Consider the following 19,570-nt stretch of genomic DNA (forward strand, 5'->3'; position numbering starts at 1 on the left):
AATTCCAGTGTAGGTGAAAAAAATGTCAGAGGGGCGTGACCAATGGGTGGCGATTTAAGCGGAACCGGCCTATCGTTTGCCTTGCACTGGGAGTTGAACACAGTGAGGTTGATTTACTAAAACTGGAGAGTGCAAAATCTGGTGCAGCTGTGCATGATAGCCAATCAGCTTCTCACTTCACCTTGTTCAAAGAAGCATTGACAAATAAACCTGAAAGCTGATTGGCTTGTATTCAGAGCTACACCAGATTTTGCACTCTCCAGTTTTAGTAAATCAACCCCAGTGTGCGGCAGTACCTGTATGCTATAAAATTTTCAATAGTATATTTAAGAGATCAAAGAGTGGGGGGGGGGGGTGCAAATAAAAGTTAATGGTTAGGGTTTATATACACTTTAATGCATCAGTTTAAAAAAAATAAATAAATGGAACAGCAATGAAAAAGTGGACATCAAGCCAGAATTCTATCTAAACTTTGTTTATTAAATTATTTCAAATAAAAAATAAGCCATTTTATACAAACACGGTTTTAGAATAAATAATAAACAGCATGGGAACTTCATATGTACAGACACCACATTATATGGTACAAACATTATAAATTATATTCACATGATTGAAAATTCAGATGGCACGACATCAACTTTCTTGAGAATATAGCAAGCTGGAATGGCTGTGTAAAAACTGTGTGCAAAAAGAATTTATACTTCATTATACGAGTCATTGGAAGGGTCTAGATGTACACTTATATACACAGCGCCAATATTTACATTAAGACAACAGGTGGGCCACCTATGTTTGGCCAACATCAATCTCAGGACATTCAACCTCAACCCAGGAGAAAGGAGATATTGTGCATCCTGTTGGCATTGTCAAATCATACACTGATGAACAGCATCATTAGGATGCGAGAATTACTAGAATTTGTAGGGTATCTCAAGACGTTAAGGACTTTCCAAGGGCAGATTAAAAGGAGGAGACATTTACTGAATTATTTTCAACTCATACCAGCATCAACCACAACCAGGCAAAACTCATGGTATGCTGAGATCTGCCAATGACGGCACCAATAGCGCTCCATGAAAATGCAATGGAGGAGAAACAAAAATTTCACACATTCTACCAGCATATTCAGCTACAATAAGTCCCATTTCCAACAAGAAGTTTTCCCACGTAGGTGTTCAGATCAGCCGTACTGCTGGCAAAAGTTATAGGAGAACCTACAATGCAGTCTCTTTGCCTGACTATTGTGAGGGGCAAATCTTTACCAGACCGATGTGGTCATGAGTAGCATTCACACAAGGTCATCCACAACAAGATTCACTCATAAAACCTAATCTCCAAACTCACAAATTCGTTTTCAGCACCTACTTGGGCCAACGGCTCAATCACCCCCCCCCCCCCCCAATCCCAAATCTTGCCTCTTGTACAAATGGTTTGAACAAAATATGATCTTCATGGAAGCCACTTTGAAGGACACGATGCTTTCTCGTGAAGGCACCATTTCATCCATGTACAAGCAACCCACATGCAACTAGGAAAATACAATTAAGTAAATTAGGTAATTTGTTCAGACTGATGGCATAGAAATAGAATAAAAAGAAGTGCACTTGGCCAACCAAGATCCATCTCTTGAACGGAAAGTCAAGAATTTGGTAGGCTGGTATGGATGCAGATCTACCTTTTCCTCCATAACGTTAAATTTCACAAAGTCCTCTCACAATTGCTTTTGTCCTTCATAAACACCCCACAAGAGGTTGACCAAAAAAAAAAAAAAAAAAAAAAAACACACAATTTAAACCCAATCACCCATAACTATATGAAAATGCCTTATGTAAACTGCAGAGCAGCACCGTACAGCGGTAACCCATAGCAACACTCAGCCCGCTGTGTGAAAAACTATAGGCCTTTATTCTTTAAGCAGAACTAAACACATAGATTTAACGGTTTCACAAACTTAAGGCAAATTGATGACATTTAAGGCATGCTGTGAATGCAAACTGTCCCAGTTGCTTGTGCGGTCAACCTATCTAATGGCTGGTGTCAAATCTGATCACAAGTGCAGCACTATGGCAATGGCAGATCAAACAGAGGCCAAGATGGCTGCTTCCTTGGCTGTAAAAGGACAGGGAGGTTTAGTTCTGCTTTAAGGCGTCCAATAACTGTCAGTCTGTTTGCCATAACAGCCAGGTTCCCCCAATTCAGAGATGTGGTCGCTAGAGGCAACACAGTTTTTTTTGCTCATACAGTAACAAGACCTTATGTGGATGTCAACAGCACCTAATTTTCTAGTGCACGCTAGAAAACAACTGAGCATTTGATGGCTTGTTATGGGCAACATAATTCTTTCAGACACTAAAGCAAGTGGAAGGCCTAGTTTTTAGAATTAGGCCTATATTATATACAAAATTAGAGTTTATAGCACCTTGGTACTCATGTATAAAAACATTTTCCACTACTGACTGTCAAAATTGTCCTTTTGTATCCTAAACTAGCTAAACAGACGCTGGGATACGGCTGGTATATACACAAGAAAGCCAGGTTAGAAAAAAATGGCCTTATTTAGGAGTTCAACAATTTGTAGGTTCCATCACAAGGAGAAAAATAGAGAATGATTGCCTATTGTAGGCTACAGACTGCATACGAAAGTTTACAAAATTTGGGTTCCACTGTTCATTAATCAACCTTATGCAATAAAAAGCTCTTGTTCTAAAGTACCAGTTCTCAAATCAGTCCAGCTACCTAGGTTCTGATTGGAAGCTTTAAGTGGACAAAAATTACATACAGGATGCAGTCTCTCCCCCCCCCCCCCCCCAAGTCCCCCTGTAACTGCTTTATTACCCTTTGATCCTGCTAGTAGACCCATTATACCACTTCCTTGGACAGGCTGAGAGGCCCAGCAAGAGTGGCAGTTGCAGACATTAGAACAAAACCTAGAACTGCCAGGGGTGCTTACAACATGGTTCATGTAGTTTTTGTCCACGGGACCACCTTTCTTTATAGCATACAAGAAATACAACTAAAGAATAAGCTCTTCATTGAATAAGGTTGAACACCCTTAGTTTCTCTGCCCTAGTTTACATAAAGATAAACTTGAAACAAAAATGGACATCGTAGGGACAGAACTACCACGTGGCTGGCTTTTACTGCTGCTTGCCCCCTCTGATGAAATACTGATGCTGGATCTTAACAAAAATACGGATCATACAACAACATTTCATAATAAAGTGCGATTGCACCTGATGCACAGACTTTTACACCATATAAAAATATATAAATCCGACATACAAAACAAATTAGGAGGGTTGTGTGAACTAAGGAGCAGTGGCAAAGGGATTACTTAGGGCCCCAGTGAACATTGAGTTTTCAAAACAGCAGCAGTTAAGACTTCCCTCAACGATTTTCGCAGCTCCACCATTCAATACATCAGGTAACCAATGGGTTGGAAGAAACTGTAAACCTCTTTCTTGAAAGTCTTCATGATAGAATATTTAAGAGTACAACATAATTAAAGCCCTTTAAGATGACAAGAAAAAAAAGGGCCATCAAAGTTGCTGTAGGAATCCTCTTGAAGGCTACCCCACAGCCAAACTGGTGATACGTTGTGGAATAGTCTTTTAGACCTTTTCTTGATAAATAAAATGAGCAGCATAATCTTCAGTGCTTTAGAACTTATTTCCAGTTTGGGGTCCAGTTGTAACAATCATCCATTGTTGAGTGCAACGATCACGGTAGGGGTGTATGGAATCATAAACTCACCCTAGAGGAACAAAAGCCATGGTTAGAAGTATGACTTATAGCACATACAAATAGAAATTATAGCCCAAGTTAGGGCAGAATAGGTCGCACAGATGTGGTGCAGAACTAGCTGTAAGCAGTAAAGGTTCTCATTTCTCCAGGTCATGGTATACAGCAGCTTCAGCTGAATGTGACAATCTACTACTCCAGTTCTCCAATCTGCAGCCTGGGGGCCCGATGTGGCCCTTTGCTTTCCTTTATTCGGGCCTTGGGGCACTATTCATCTGACTAAAACGAGCCACTATTCTGCCCACTGACACCAATGGGGCATAATTCCTGTCCCTGACACCAATGGGGCATAATTCCTGTCCCTGACACCAACAATGGGGCACTATTCCTCCCCCCTGATATCAAAGATGCAATACCGTTTACTCCCACTGATGCCAGAAAAACATTTATATTCCCAGTGGCCACAGTCTGGCCCCCTAAAGTCCAAAGGACAGTAAACTGGCCCTTTGTTTAGAAAGTTTGGAAACCTTTGCCTTGGACTCTTCAGTGTGTTTCTCTTGCCCACTGATAACCAAAGAGATTCTCCTTTTCATTTTCTAACCCATACCTAAAACATTAAGTTGGAATGTGGTTACTATTGATAGATACTATTTCCAAGCCAATATCCGATACTCAAGCCCCATAGTTCCCAACACGGCTCCTAAATTCGTGTTTGATTTGACAACACAGTGCCTCTACTGCACTGGAATCCCAATCCAAGTTGTCAGCTCTGCCTAGTTCTCTGAAGGACTACAGAACACATCACCCTCTCTAAAATTTCCATAACATAAGGGGAGTAATGCTGTAATGAGTTTTTAAAAATGTTTTTCTCCAGGATATTAGCTAAGCTTTCTGCCCCAGGACACTGGTTGAGTGGTGTACACCACGTTAACAGAGCAGATAGACCCATTTCAGGTTCATCTGTGCCACCTGTATTTCAGAGGGAAATAGAAACTGGTGTAGGTTCTGCGACTAATAACAAAGATCGCAAATTTTTTCAGTATGGAAAACCACTCTTTGTGAATGCTCTCCTACATGTCTTGGCAGCTCTAGCAGAACTAGGTGTAAAGCCACAGTTGGGAACTTTAAAACCGGAAGGTCTGATTTAGGTTACAAGAGTCCTGTTGGCAATTCAGCCCAGAATCCAAAGATCATGTAGGAGGAGAAGCAAGACTCCCCTGTTTGTCTGCAATTGCTGTGAAAAGCATAGAATCATCAACAGATATGGTTGCTTCCAATGTCCTAGAACAGGGGTCTCCAGACTCTCTAAACAAATGGCCAGGTTTACTGTCCCTCAGACTTTAGGGGGGTTGGAGTGTGGTCAGTGGAAGCAGAAAAACGTCCTAACATCAGTGGGAGCAAGTGCCCCACCACCGGCAATAGTGCCCCAAGGGCCGGATAAGGGCAAGCAAAGGGCCACGGACTACAGTTTGGAGACCAATGCCCTAGAACGTAGCAATTCATCTATTTAAATCGTCACCATTCAAAATATCACGTTTGGGAGAACTAAAATTAGTCTATACTCCAAACTGCAGAAAAGTGACTACTACTAGTAAACATTCCTAAATCAGGAATTCAGTGGCTTTTGAAGAGTAAAGTCATCTTCAAATCTTCAGATTGACAGCCATGTCAAAGAATGTTTAAATATCAACACACAATCAATTTTTTTTTTTTTTTAAGTAAGTGTTGTTGCTTATACCAAAGTAGCCTCAGGTTATCTATGTGGCCCCTCAGTATTGTACATGTTAAACATTTCCAGAAACCATTCTTCCAAACCATGTAAACTAATAGCTGGGTTTATTTCTTACCGTTTTCGTGGCTTCACTTCCCAGCCATCTTTACATTTCATAAAGACCAGCTCACCACCAGGAGTTATGCGACTTGCATGAAGATCGTTTAGACAAAAAGTGAACCTAAAACATAAAATTTAGAACATTTACATATATTTGGTGAATGATGAAGTTTTGATAAAGGGAATAAGATTATAAACAATTGGCTTGCATTTACAAAATAGCTTTGGTTCTGGTAGCCCATTATTTTGAGAAATGAATAATGGAATGGACTTTAGTGGCTAAAATGTACAACAGACGACTCAACTTAAAAGTAAAAATGTTTAGCACTAATAAAAATAGGCCTAAACTTACTTCTGCTGTGTTTCTCCAGACTTCACACGGATGCGGCGGACATGCAGCTCCTGATCACTGTTGTTGGATGATGACCAGTAATTCTGCAGAGAGCTCCAGAAGGAATACCAGGATTGCTTGGTTCCTTCCCAGGTTAGCTTCATAGACAGCAGGTCACCAATGTTTTCTTCAGTGTAAACCAAGAATGTGTTCGTGAAGTTGTAGCCAATCTTCTCAGGCCTAAACATGAAAGTATTCTTTATCAAAGAAAGGTCAACTTCAAACATCTACTGCCTAAATACACCTGCTAGTTACAGGTTACCTTAGGGATAAACCTTTGAAGGCTCAAGCATCTTAGGCGTCATGAAATGCAAGGCACAAAGTATGAAAAGTTTAAATAGTTTCAGAGTGGACCTGCCACCTCCCACATTCTCATTGGCCCATTACTATAACACGTGACCTTTTTGGCCAATAGGAAAGTACAGTGTTGAGCCAACTAGCAGGAGTACTGGTGTGCTCCAAAAGAGTTTTAAAAGGCATGTTAGTCAGGAAGGACAGTTAAATGCATAGTATTAATGATTGCCCTGTAAAGGCCAATGTTACCCTTGTTAGGCCAATGTGCAAAGTGCTCAGTTAGCTGGGGCCTCTACCAGTGGTGCACATAATGTATACAAGGAAGAGGCTGGACACCCAGATCATGGGCAAAATTATATAAATCCAAGTCTGGTAGAACATATTTTGCCCCCAAGTAGAAGAAATGTTCAAAATAGAATAATGTAAGTCTGACTCTTAACCGAGTGTCAAGCCAATAGTTTGTTTGCAAAGAGCCTCCAAAAATAAAATTTTCTAACAGGCGGGTTTAGGTCAAGTCAATCAGGTAGGCACAACACTTACACAGTCAAAGACAGAGAGGTAGAGTCATTTACTGTTCCATAAAGTTTGACATTGAAAGTGGGTTCTCTAGATGAGTCTTGGTTCTTGTAGTCAAATATGTGCATCTTCAATTGGTAATGGAAAACTGCAAAACAAAAAGGAGATAAGAAGTTAGCTAAATAGTCAAGATCAGATGGTTCTGTTATGTAGAGGTCTAACACAAAGCTGGATTAGACATGAACAAGCCAAAATTAATTTCCCAATTGAAAATCAATTTTTAATGCACCACTTTAATTCTCTGCTGCAAGGTCTCAAACTATGTTCTTCCAGACCCCACAGTTCCTTGCATCCCAGAGGAAAGCCCCTTTACATTTACCTTGGCCACACAAGTTCACCTTCATCCTTCAGCTATTATAAAGGGAAGATGAAACAAGAATCATAAAGATATACCCCAAGCTTAAGGTGTTCATATGGTTCAGAAGGAAAGTGGAAGAGGTGTGTTTTTTTTGGGGGGGGGGGCACCAAATGTTAAATGGATGGGAGACTGTTCTTCTGGTTCCTCTGTCAATTCCAACCCACAAAGGGGAACTCCATTTACAAAAAAAAAAAAAAAAAAAACCCAACAGTGGTTGCCTCCCTAGACTTTAATATGAAGTGCAATGTCACTACATTGCATCAATCAAAAAAAGTATGTCCTTCACTTTGGCCAACAATACAAGTCTCGGGACTAGATGCAGAGACCCTTCTTGGGGGTGACCATTTTAGGAGAATCAGGTCACTGCTTACAGCGACATACCTTTGTAAGGCATCTGAGCCCTTGTTTTCAGGTACATCTTGCTGTTCCTCTTGCTGGTTCTCTTCCTAGCATTGTAGCCGATGGCGTTGCAGCGGTTCTTGCGGCAGCTCAGGCAGATTCCCTTCTTGAAGCGATTGGAGTCTGTACACTGGAATGCAAAGCTCTCCTGGTCTTTATTGATGAGGGAGTCCACGAACAGATGGACTGACCTCTCATGCTCACACTTCACCGCTTCACCAATACCTGGAGCACACCAAAATACATATTAAAATTTCAACCCAAAGTCAAAACTCTGGATTTTAATCATTTTAATTAATGGCAAGCTGATAAGTTAAAGATAGACTCTGGTGTAGAAATAGGGATGTCATTCTGTGGGTGGAGCCCAAAGCAGAGTTAAGCCTCTTAAACAGCACCATGGCAATCATTTAAAGTATAAAGGCTACCACGGATGACCTTGTCTCTTTAAAATACTAGCTCTCTGGCAGTCATGTTTCAGCAGCTTCAATAATGCTTGAACCACTACCGCCAGATTCAGATTTCCATTTTTATTCTGGGTTAGGGTCTTAAACTATTGTAAAAGCACTTTTCTGCCACTAGATATCTTCAGCGTCCTGGACTGGATGATGACCAGCTTGGTATAACCCACTACCTCTTAGGTGGTCATGGACCAGCCACCAGCCTGTGACTGGATAGTAAAAGGAGAAGCAGCACAGTGAAGAGTTTATATTTGTTACTCTGCTTTCTCCTGCTATTAGCATACTCCTTCCAATCTGAGCTCCGCTATACAATGACTAAAAGAAGCAGATTCTAGGTCAAGTGCAGGTGCTTGCATGCATTGAAAAAAAAAAAAAAAAAATTCATTTAATGATGTATTATTACAGAACTACATTCAGAATTAGCTAATAAGTCTTAAACTTACTGCCATAAGCGATTGCCCCAAGGACATCGGTTAAGCCACAGCCTGGCTGAAAGTCTCCACCATTGGGGTAGATATCGATATGGCCAATTGGCATCTGGATGCCAATGCTGACACCCAATGCTTCTCTCGTATACGTGTGAAGAACATCTACAAAATCTGCATCATCAGGGGAAAGACGTTTGTGGGCCTCAGCCCCTTCAAACATTGGTCCTGCTGGGTCCAAGCCTGAGAAAGAAAATTTAGATAATTGGTGATTCATTTGACCTTTTAAGTAAAAGTCACTACTATACAAGCATAAGCGTGCGCAAGTAGTGTGGGCACACCCTAACCCTGGAGTTGACAACCCGTCAATTGTGGGCAGGTGACAGGTAAACCACGATCCTTACTTGCCATCAGAACCTGGACAGGATAGGCTGTGGGGGGGGGGTGTGGAAATTAGTGGAACTGATCTGTATTTTCTTCTGCAGCAGCTGAAAATAGGCTTCTCCTCCTCTCCCTGACATTCAGCTGCTACAGGAGGAAAGTACAGGGGATCGGTACCAATATATGCTACCCTCTTGTCCCAGTTCACCTTCTTTCTGCTGCCCAGGTGCCCCTGTGTGCTCCCCTCCCCCCATTGTTTCAGGATGAAGAGCGGGGAAGAGGCGGGTTAATATGTCACAAACACATACGCGTTGGAGCTTTGAGGTGCACACCCTAATGCAATAGGCTGCGCACACCTATGTATAAAAGGTACATAAACTAGAGATGCTAGTATTTATCTACATCCTTAAACAATCCATTGCAGACTGGCTTCCTGTATTTCCAGCTGTGCTCTAAGGAGTCACAACTGTATGTAACCTTAAAGTTGCTTAGATCACTGTTGAGAAGGTCGGAAGTCACACTGGTCCTAGACGTTTGTCTTTAACTAAAAGCAATCAAGGGCTTATTTCATGCCTCTAGCTAGGCTTATCCCTGCAGGCTCAGTGGTGCAGATGAAAAACGCATATGCTTTGGATTGTTCGTAGCCAAATTAAAATCACATCAATCAGCTAAGAAAGCCAATCGAAAAACATATGTATAGGAGTGTTGTCATTTGCACTATGGGAGGGGTTCCTAGGGAGAACTTGCTGCAGTTTCAAGAGTTAGCTTGTTTGAAAACCCAACACCCAATTCCAGGAAACTTGAGATTTGCTTGATTAGGTCTAGGGCAGTGGCCTCCAAGCTGTGGCCTGTGGGCCAGATGTGGCCCTTTGCTTGTCTTTATCCGGCCCTTGGGCACCATTCAATCCACTGACCAGCAATGACGGGGCACCATTCCATCCACAGATACAATGGGTACCTATTCCTCCTATTAAAACCAATAATGGGGCATTGTTAATTTCCACTGGTGCCGGGGCATTTTCTACTCCCACTAGCCATAGTTTGACCCCCCTACAGGCTGAAGGACAGTGAACTGCCCCTTTGTTTAGAAAGTTTGGATACCCCTGGTCTAAGGGAAGAGTAGATCCTTAGCTCTTCTGCACTGCTAGACCAGTCCCCGCCAATGATCTCCTCCTCCAATGATAAGATTTGTCCTGACACCCCCCTGCACAGCCATTCACTGGGAAGACCAGTGTACTGCTGTTTCTCCTCCCCCCCAGCTCTCATGCAGCTGAGCTAAAAGGGTATGTGAGCACTTCTATTTTTTTTTTTTTTTTTAAACACTATAATTTTTTTTTTTTTTTATTTCAAAAGTATGTAGGCATAGAACACACCCCCTGCCATGCCCCCTTAAAGGAGAGTTATACAAATAAAAAAAAATTAGTAAAACCCACAAGTGTTTTTTTTCACCACTACTATTAGTTTATACTGGCTTTTAAAAATGTACAAATGCCGCAATTTAGATTTTGGGTGGAAGTTTAGAACTGGCAAACTTTTTGAAAAATAAAAAGTGCATTTTTTTTATACAACTAAATAGATCAGATCAAAATGAGGGACAAATGAGGAGGAAAGAGGGACTTTGTTCCAAACCAGGGACAGTTGGAAGCTATGTAAGTTTACCAAACTCAAACACAGAGGATCTTCTAATTTAGGAAATGTTAATTGTGCCTAATTTTTACTTCCAAATACTCTAAAGTTTTGTAGAGAAACCTGTATCATTGACATGTGCTTATTATCTGAACTTGAATTTTAGGTCTGCTAGTCTAATAATACAAGCATTACTGTTACCTGCAAGGCAGGAGAGAGAGGACTATGTTTATGTAAAAGGTATGTAGAAGCTTGACACAGATCATCATATACCTGTAATACGTCCAATTGTTCCATTCACGTAGTTACCAGAAAACCCAGCAACATGCGCCCCAAGACTGTACCCAATGAGATGGACATGTTGGAGGGACAAATTTGCTTTCTCCTATAAAGATAGAGAGACTATTTAATAAATACACTTAACAATTGACTACATTACAGAGCATTTTGGGCCTACTGCAAACAGCTGAAGGGCCTCTTTTGAAGGCTCTATCCAAGGTGTTAAGCACTCCTCTATTTTGTTACCTCTGCTTAAAGCAGGAAAAAAAAAAAAAATTTAAAGGTTAAAAATATACAGGAGAGCAGGAGCCTTGAGGGCATCATGGTGACCTTTCCAAGGGACAAATGGAACCAGCTGCACAAGGCAATTTAGTTGAATGGTGAAAGGAGCGTGTGAAGCGACTCAATCTTTAGACCAAGTCCAGGATTTTACTCCAAAAAAAAAAAAAAACTGTCAAGAGAACAGTCCAGGAAAAGCAGGGGACAGGGGGACCAAATTATCCTTTTGCCCTCTCATACGACACTTTTATACTCCAGAGGTAAAAAGGAAATCTTGTTCCAAGTACAAATAGTCTAAGAGGGCAATAACCCTTCCGTTTAGAGATTTCATTTAACCTGCTGTTGCAGGAATTAAAGGAATATTTTCCAATGGGACACAAATTGCAAAAAACAAAAACAAACAAAAAAAACAACCCAAAAAACACAACACCTGACAGGGGGTTTAACGCTGGCCATAATGGGACTTTTGGTTTTCCAAAGTTAGGGGACTTCTACACCAAAATTAAAGTTACCTGTAACCAGTCCATCAGTCTGGCAGTCTCGCTTCCAACAAACTTTGTGTTATTAACAGCATCGGGGTACAACTGATGGGCAAGGAACATCCAGTCCACCACAATGATGTTGGAGTATGGTTCTCTCTCCTGAAGAGCTGAAACCAGCTTGACCAACCAGCTCTCAAAGAGCCCACTCATCTGAAGAAGAAAAAACATGGGGATTTAGCGAAAGGTGGCACAAGTCTCAACATCCTACGGTAATGAAACACCAACTGAACAGGAAGAGACTACACACGATGCACATCAGTAAGTTGTCTTCCAAACACAAAATTTGGATAGTTGAGACTTCTTAAGAGACTTGTTTACTAATCAGTATTTAAGCACTGTAATAAATGCAGTTCAAACAACTTGGAAGAACCGCTTTGCATTGCACATTGGACCTGTAATACAGCCCAACTTGCTCTGTGGCTCTCATTACATCCCTGTGAATGACCCCAACTAATAAGGGTCTTCTTATGCACTGACAATTTACTTTCAGAGCCACCAAACCTTTTCAAACCAATTAACTTTCTCCACATCCTCCAGCAGCTGCAAATCACAGTTGTGGGAGAAAACACACATTGCACAAGAGGGACATTTTAATAAAATGTTGAAAGGCCTAAAATATAGACAGGCCCAAACAAGAGGGTCTGCAAGGATATCCATGTAAATGAGTTTGGGTGCATTGATGACCTCATCCAATGATGAGACCTCTAATCGCTGCCTATGTGAAGGTCCAAACCAATCTCACAACCAGGATTCCAAGAAACCTTGGGGTTCTTCCAAAGGTTGCAAGGGGTTCCTTGAGCAATGAGCAGTTTTTCGCTCAAAGAAGCAACCACCGACACCAATGATTTTTTGCACTACCGCACGGGGACCATGCTTCCCACTCACCATTGTAAGGAGCATGCTTCCCGCTCACCACCAAATGTAAGGAACATGCTTCTCGCTCACCACCAAATGTAAGGAGCATGCTTCTCGCTCACCACCAAATGTAAGGAGCATGCTTCTCGCTCACCACCAAATGTAAGGAGCATGCTTCTCGCTCACCACCAAATGTAAGGAACATGCTTCTCGCTCACCACCAAATGTAAGGAGCATGCTTCTCGCTCACCACCAAATGTAAGGAGCATGCTTCTCGCTCACCACCAAATGTAAGGAGCATGCTTCCCGCTCACCACCAAATGTAAGGAGCATGCTTCCCGCTCACCACCAAATGTAAGGAGCATGCTTCCCGCTCACCACCAAATGTAAGGAGCATGCTTCCCGCTCACCACCAAATGTAAGGAGCATGCTTCCCGCTCACCACCAAATGTAAGGAGCATGCTTCCCGCTCACCACCAAATGTAAGGAGCATGCTTCCCGCTCACCACCAAATGTAAGGAGCATGCTTCCCGCTCACCACCAAATGTAAGGAGCATGCTTCCCGCTCACCACCAAATGTAAGGAGCATGCTTCCCGCTCACCACCAAATGTAAGGAGCATGCTTCCCGCTCACCACCAAATGTAAGGAGCATGCTTCCCGCTCACCACCAAATGTGTTCACAGAAAGTAGGTACTCACAGTCCACCCATGGATAACAATGAAGGTCTTGGCAGAGGTGTTGTAATTGCAGTTCTGCAGGCACTCGTCATTCCCTGGAACTAGGTAGCAACCTTCGTCAGGATTGGTAGAGAAGTGGGTATTAAACAGGACATGGGGTTTTTTGGCAGCCAAATCCTCATTATCCTCTTTCAGTAAGTTGGCAATTGTGTCATCTGCAAGCAACAAACACAGAAATGTCAGTTATTCTACAGGATTTACATGCACATGGTTACTGAGATTAGATAGATAGAAAAAAAGGAAAATAAAAATATCAATAGTAATAAAATATTTTGCAAAGTATATAATCCAAAAAAAAAAAAAAAAAAAAAAAAAAAAAAAAAAAAAAAAAAAAAAAAAAAGGTCTTCACACACTTTGGAAGATTCCTGTCTAGAGAGAAACATTCCAGTTTTGTTAGTTGCCAAGGATGCATGGGAGTATGTCTTGCAACGTGTATGATCTGACAACATAATATTCAAACACGGAACATTGCACACACTAAGCTTTTCCCATGACAGCTGGCAACATTGATACATTTTGGGAATAACTGATAAAGAGCCTGCATGGTCTTATGGGTAGCATGGCGACCATGACATAAAAAAAATATATATATATATATATATATATATATATATATATATATATATATATATATACCTGCACTGCTCTCCCAACTTATCATACTTTTTTTTTTCTTGTGGTAGAGTGACCATGAAATTAAACTATGCAGACAAGCCCAGAACTAAACAATTTGCAGCAAATAGCACAAGAATCCAATAGGGATCATCATCTAAAAACTACCACACTGTCCTCTTGAGGCCAATATACGTACTACAACACGTGCCAAGTATCTTTGAAGCATCATTTGAAGTCCAAGTCAAATGCAAAGTTGCAGCATGCTTATGACACAGCCGCATGATCAAGTTCACTTGCAGGCAGAAACAAAAGAACCAGTAATTACTGAACGCAACCCGTGAGAACCCCAATGGTCTTATTTGCTCTCAAAACAATTCAGCTTGACGAAACCAGTTATTAAATCAGACTAATGAAACAGACATGATTGTAGTGTTTTTGCATTTGAAGCAAGTCTCCGAAAAGTTAATTGAAAATATTTCATACAGAGTGTTAGAAGAGGAAATTGGAGTTAAAGTGTGTGAAAAAAGTAAACAAACAAAAAAAAATTATATATTTTTTTTTTTTTTTTTTTTTTTTTTTTATGTACAAAAAGAGATGGATAAAAAAACATTCCCACATAGAATGGTGTGCATTGGAGAGATGCCACTAACTGCATGCAAGCAGCCCAATTAGGACACTTTTTGTACAATGGGGGGCTGCAAGATTATTAAATAATGCAGAGCTCTTTGAGGCATCTGAGCCACTGGTAGAATACACCAGGGAATAGAGCTTGCAATGTGTTCATTCCAAGTAAAGTAGCATTTTGCATAATGAGACATCTGCCAGGAAAACTGCAACAATGGAACGACTGCGCCTAATCTGTTCTGGTTGCACCTGTAACAAAATGCTTTCAACGAATATACAGTACACTGGTATTTAAAGATGGGGGGGGGGGAATAAATGTTAACAAGCTGGAGACCAAGAGACTAGCTTTGTAAAATGTATGCTTGTCCTACACACACCAAAAATATATTTTTACTTATTTTTTTATTTTACCCAAATAAAAATGTATATATTTTTTTCTTGTTATTATATTATAAAATTTTTATATTACAAAATGTAAAATAAAAAAATATAATAAAAAAAATAATGAAATACATATATTATAATTATGCATTAACATGTGTTGTGATCATCATGTACAAACAATTAATAGGAAAAAAAAATTAGAAAAAAAAAAATAGATAGCTTATAATACAACCATTTAGGTTCTGGTCTGAGCTTGTGGATCACAAAAGGAAACATTTCAAAAAATGTTTAGCTTGTGTTGTGCACTTCCTTCTAGCTTTCAATGGAGAAAATCAAGACGGACTGTCTTTATACATTCTAATTAATGTCACTCCCTCTATAGGAACTGTTTGTGGGAGGTTCTACTTTTTTTTTTTTTTTTTTTTTTTGGTGAAAGGTTGCATGCATTTGATCATTTGCTTGTTTGTTTGTTTTGGCCTGGGGGGGGGGGGGGGGGGGCGGGATTTGATGCATGCTGGGCATACAGCACTTTTAGCCAACATTGAATTACCAAATAGATAAAAAAAACTCCCAGCCTATGGCAAACATAACAGAACCAGATCAGCACCAAGACAGATTATGTATGTCATTTATGGCACCTCCATAAGCCACAATGTAGCCCAGCTCAGGCAATGGACAGTAGCCAAATCAGAGACAAGCTACTAATTAGTTACTACACAAAACGTTCAGTAAAGCTAGCAAACTAGAAGAGGCTGGATCTATATGGCACCTCCAGAAGCCACAGCGTAGCTCAGCTTGAGCAATGGACCCTTTCGATGGGCTGCAAGCAACTCAGGGGCAAGCTAAGAATGAGTTACTACACAAAATATAAGAGCTATATAATAAGTAAAAAAAATAAAATAAATAATATCAAGCAATTATAATAGGAAAGATAGATGTATAAATTTATGGCACCTCCAGAAGCCATAGTGTAGCTGAGCTCAGGCAATAGACACTACTTATGCGCAGCAAGCTACTAATGAGTTACTAGACCAATACCAATCTATAGGAGAAGCTCTTCAAAGCAGACAATCATCTAGAAAAAGGACAGATGTATTCATAGGAAATATTTATTGATTTATGGCACCTACAGAAGCCATGGTGTAGCTCAGCTCAGGCACTGGACTCTACAGGTACAGGATACTGGACCAATCAAAAATCCTATAGAAGAAGTCCAGCACAGAAAGCATTTATTTCCCATCCTCCCCCATACAGCCCGATTGTCTTCTATGGACCATCCAAGTCCACGTGTCCTCCATTCATTCCCCAGCAGCAGAGTCTTCACACCTCTTCCCACCAGGTGAGGACACCTCCATGGACTTCCCACCAGGTGAGGACACCTCCATGGACTTCCCACCAGGTGAGGACACCTCCATGGACTTCCCACCAGGTGAGGACACCTCCATGGACTTCCCACCAGGTGAGGACACCTCCATGGACTTCCCACCAGGTGAGGACAACTCCATGGACTTCCCACCAGGTGAGGACAACTCCATGGACTTCCCACCAGGTGAGGACAACTCCATGGACTTCCCACCAGGTGAGGACAACTCCATGGACTTCCCACCAGGTGAGGACAACTCCATGGACTTCCCACCAGGTGAGGACAACTCCATGGACTTCCCACCAGGTGAGGACACCTCCATGGACTTCCCTCTAGATGAGGACACTTCCATACACTTCCCTCCAGGCGAGGACACCTCCATGGACTTCCCTCCAGGTGAGGACACCTCCATGGACTTCCCTCCAGGTGAGGACACTTCCATACACTTCCCTCCAGGCGAGGACACCTCCATACACTTCCCTCCAGGTGAGGACACCTCCATGGACTTCCCTGCACTCACCTTTCAGCAGTCCCTCCTCAGCCAGCAGAGAAGTCTCTGTAGACAGTACAGTCAGCACCAAGCACAGAACCCCGACCCAGATCCTCATTGCCAGCTCTATTCAGTAAGGGATCTCCCTGTGTGGGTGTAACTTTGTACCAGAGGGTGTGCAGTGAAGGAGATCGGTGGTACAATGTATCAGTGTCGGGGTCCCTGGGAAGGAGGAGAAGGAGCGGCGGCTGCCCGGCTTTGAATGAATGCGGGGAAGGAGAAGCGGCTGGTAATAGTCCGGCTCGGGTCACATGACCATCGCCAGATCCCTCTACACACCATCTCGCCTGCTGATTGGTCACGCCTCTCACACGCCCAAACGATGTGAATGGAAGAGAGGAGGCACACCTACCAACTGTACAATGCTGGCCAGAGACAGCGGAATACTGCGAGAGGAGGCAATACACCATACAATCACATGTGAGAGGAGGCTATACAATACACCATACAATCACATGTGAGAGGAGGCTATACAATACACCATACAATCACATGTGAGAGGAGGCTATACAATACACCATACAATCACATGTGAGAGGAGACTATACAATACACCATACAATCACATGTGAGAGGAGGCTATACAATACACCATACAATCACATGTGAGAGGAGGCTATACAATACACCATACAATCACATGTGAGAGGAGGCTATACAATACACCATACAATCACATGTGAGAGGAGGCTATACAATACACCATACAATCACATGTGAGAGGAGGCTATACAATACACCATACAATCACATGTGAGAGGAGGCTATACAATACACCATACAATCACATGTGAGAGGAGGCTATACAATACACCATACAATCACATGTGAGAGGAGGCTATACACCATACAATCACATGTGGGAGGAGGCGGCAATACAATACACCATACATTCACATGTGAGAGGAGACTATACAATACACCATACAATCACATGTGAGAGGAGACTATACAATACACCATACAATCACATGTGAGAGGAGGCTATACACCATACAATCACATGTGAGAGGAGACTATACACCATACAATCACATGTGAGAGGAGACTATACACCATACAATCACATGTGAGAGGAGACTATACACCATACAATCACATGTGAGAGGAGACTATACACCATACAATCACATGTGAGAGGAGGCTATACAATACACCATACAATCACATGTGAGAGGAGACTATACACCATACAATCACATGTGAGAGGAGGCTATACAATACACCATACAATCACATGTGAGAGGAGACTATACAATACACCATACAATCACATGTGAGAGGAGACTATACACCATACAATCACATGTGAGAGGAGACTATACACCATACAATCACATGTGAGAGGAGACTATACAATACACCATACAATCACATGTGAGAGGAGACTATACACCATACAATCACATGTGAGAGCAATAAAACTGAACAATCAAATCGGACATCTAATGAGACAGGAATCAATGAGCAATGAGTGGCAGTTGTGGTGGGTAAAAAAAGATTGCAAAGGATCAATCGATTGTGTTTTTCATAACCATACATGTAATCAATTCACAAGGGGGAACAAAAAGTCATCCCTCCACCTCCACCCTGTACCATCAATTTATTTCTCCTCTCCTCTTTTATATTCTCTCTTGTCTTCTCCTTTCTCTCTTTTTTTCTCGTTCTCTCTCCTCTCTTCTCTTCTCTTCTCTTCTCTTCTCTTCTCTTCTCTTCTCTTCTCCTTTCTCTATTTTATTTTCTCTCTTCTCTTCTATTTTCTCTCTTCTCTTTTCTTCTTTCTCTCTCCTCTCTTCTCTTCTCCTTTCTCTATTCTCTTCTCTCTTATTTTTTTTCTCTCTCTCCTCTCTTCTCTTTTCCTTTCCCTCTTCTTCTTTCTCTCTCCTCTCCTCTCCTTTCTCTCTCCTCTCCTCTCTTCTCTTCTATTCTTTTCTCCTCTTCTCTCCTTCTCTCCTTTTTTCTTCTCTTCTCCCCTCCCTTCCCTCTCTTCTCTTTCTCTCTATGGTCTTCTTTCTCTCTCTCTTCTTTTCTTTCTCTCTCTCTCTTTTCTCTTCTCACTCTCGTTTGTCGTCTCTTCTTTTTTCTCTCTCTCTTCTTTTCACGCTCTCTTCGCTTCTCACTCTTTTTTGTCTTCTTTTCTTTCTCTCTTCTTTCTTTTTTCTCCTTACCCCATCAATGGCTACTAAGACTGAAGCCCTGAAGAGAAATTATCTTCTTTTCTCTCTTCTTTTTCTCTCTCTTTCATATTTAGGGGGGGGGGGGGGGGCAACTATAAAATGCAATTATCTATCTATCTATCTATCTATCTATCTATCTATCTATCTATCTATCTATCTATCTATCTATCTATCTATCTATCTATCTATCTATTTTTATCTATCTATCTATCTATCTATCTATCTATCTATCTATCTATCTATCTATCTATCTATCTATCTATCTATCTATCTATCCTGGGGCCCTTTACTATGACCCCACAACGGCCCTTTCACATGTTCTGCAGTGAGCTCCCTTCCTACTGTATTGGGGGCCCCCCAGGGTGACAGAAAACAAGAGATATATGTCACCAGCATACCAAGAAAATATAAGGATCCAAAGCAGTGGGAGAACTATCAGGGTTGCAAAGGTTGTCTTGCCTCCGGGCCCTGGTGTTCTGCCACTGTGGGGTTTCCCAGCCTCTTCTTACTGTCCTGCCCCTGCTATTGACAGCTCTGGTCTGGCATCTCTTGGAATTTACAGGCTGGTTCTCCTGTCCTAAGGACGGGAGAAATCAGTCTGTTTTTTCAGTAACTGAGAGTCCTGGTGGAGTCCTTCCTGCATCTCGCTCTTCTCCCTACCAATGAGGATGCAGGGGAAG

The 19,570-nt window shown here is 41.6% G+C and overlaps 1 protein-coding gene across 3 annotated transcripts; it reads right to left on the reverse strand.

The window, feature by feature from the left end:
- Positions 1-459: 459 nt before the first annotated feature.
- LIPG (lipase G, endothelial type) lies at positions 460-16,938 on the reverse strand. 3 transcript variants are annotated; one of them, XM_073619615.1, is made up of 10 exons: positions 16,684-16,938; positions 13,138-13,331; positions 11,554-11,733; positions 10,757-10,868; positions 8,495-8,719; positions 7,576-7,818; positions 6,801-6,924; positions 5,928-6,146; positions 5,592-5,696; positions 460-3,757 (listed from the first exon to the last, which is right to left on the reverse strand). In XM_073619615.1, the coding sequence occupies exons 1-10, from the start codon at positions 16,769-16,771 to the stop codon at positions 3,745-3,747; spliced, it is 1,503 nt and encodes a 500-aa protein (XP_073475716.1). In that variant the 5' UTR covers positions 16,772-16,938; the 3' UTR covers positions 460-3,744. The 3 variants fall into 3 exon arrangements, with proteins under 3 accessions (XP_073475716.1, XP_073475723.1, XP_073475734.1); XM_073619622.1 differs by lacking the exon at positions 16,684-16,938 and adding an exon at positions 15,931-16,327; XM_073619633.1 differs by lacking the exon at positions 16,684-16,938 and adding an exon at positions 15,033-15,257.
- Positions 16,939-19,570: the final 2,632 nt, after the last annotated feature.

Source organism: Aquarana catesbeiana, linkage group LG01, assembly GCF_042186555.1.
Source record: "Aquarana catesbeiana isolate 2022-GZ linkage group LG01, ASM4218655v1, whole genome shotgun sequence".
Classification (NCBI taxonomy): Eukaryota; Metazoa; Chordata; class Amphibia; order Anura; family Ranidae; genus Aquarana; species Aquarana catesbeiana.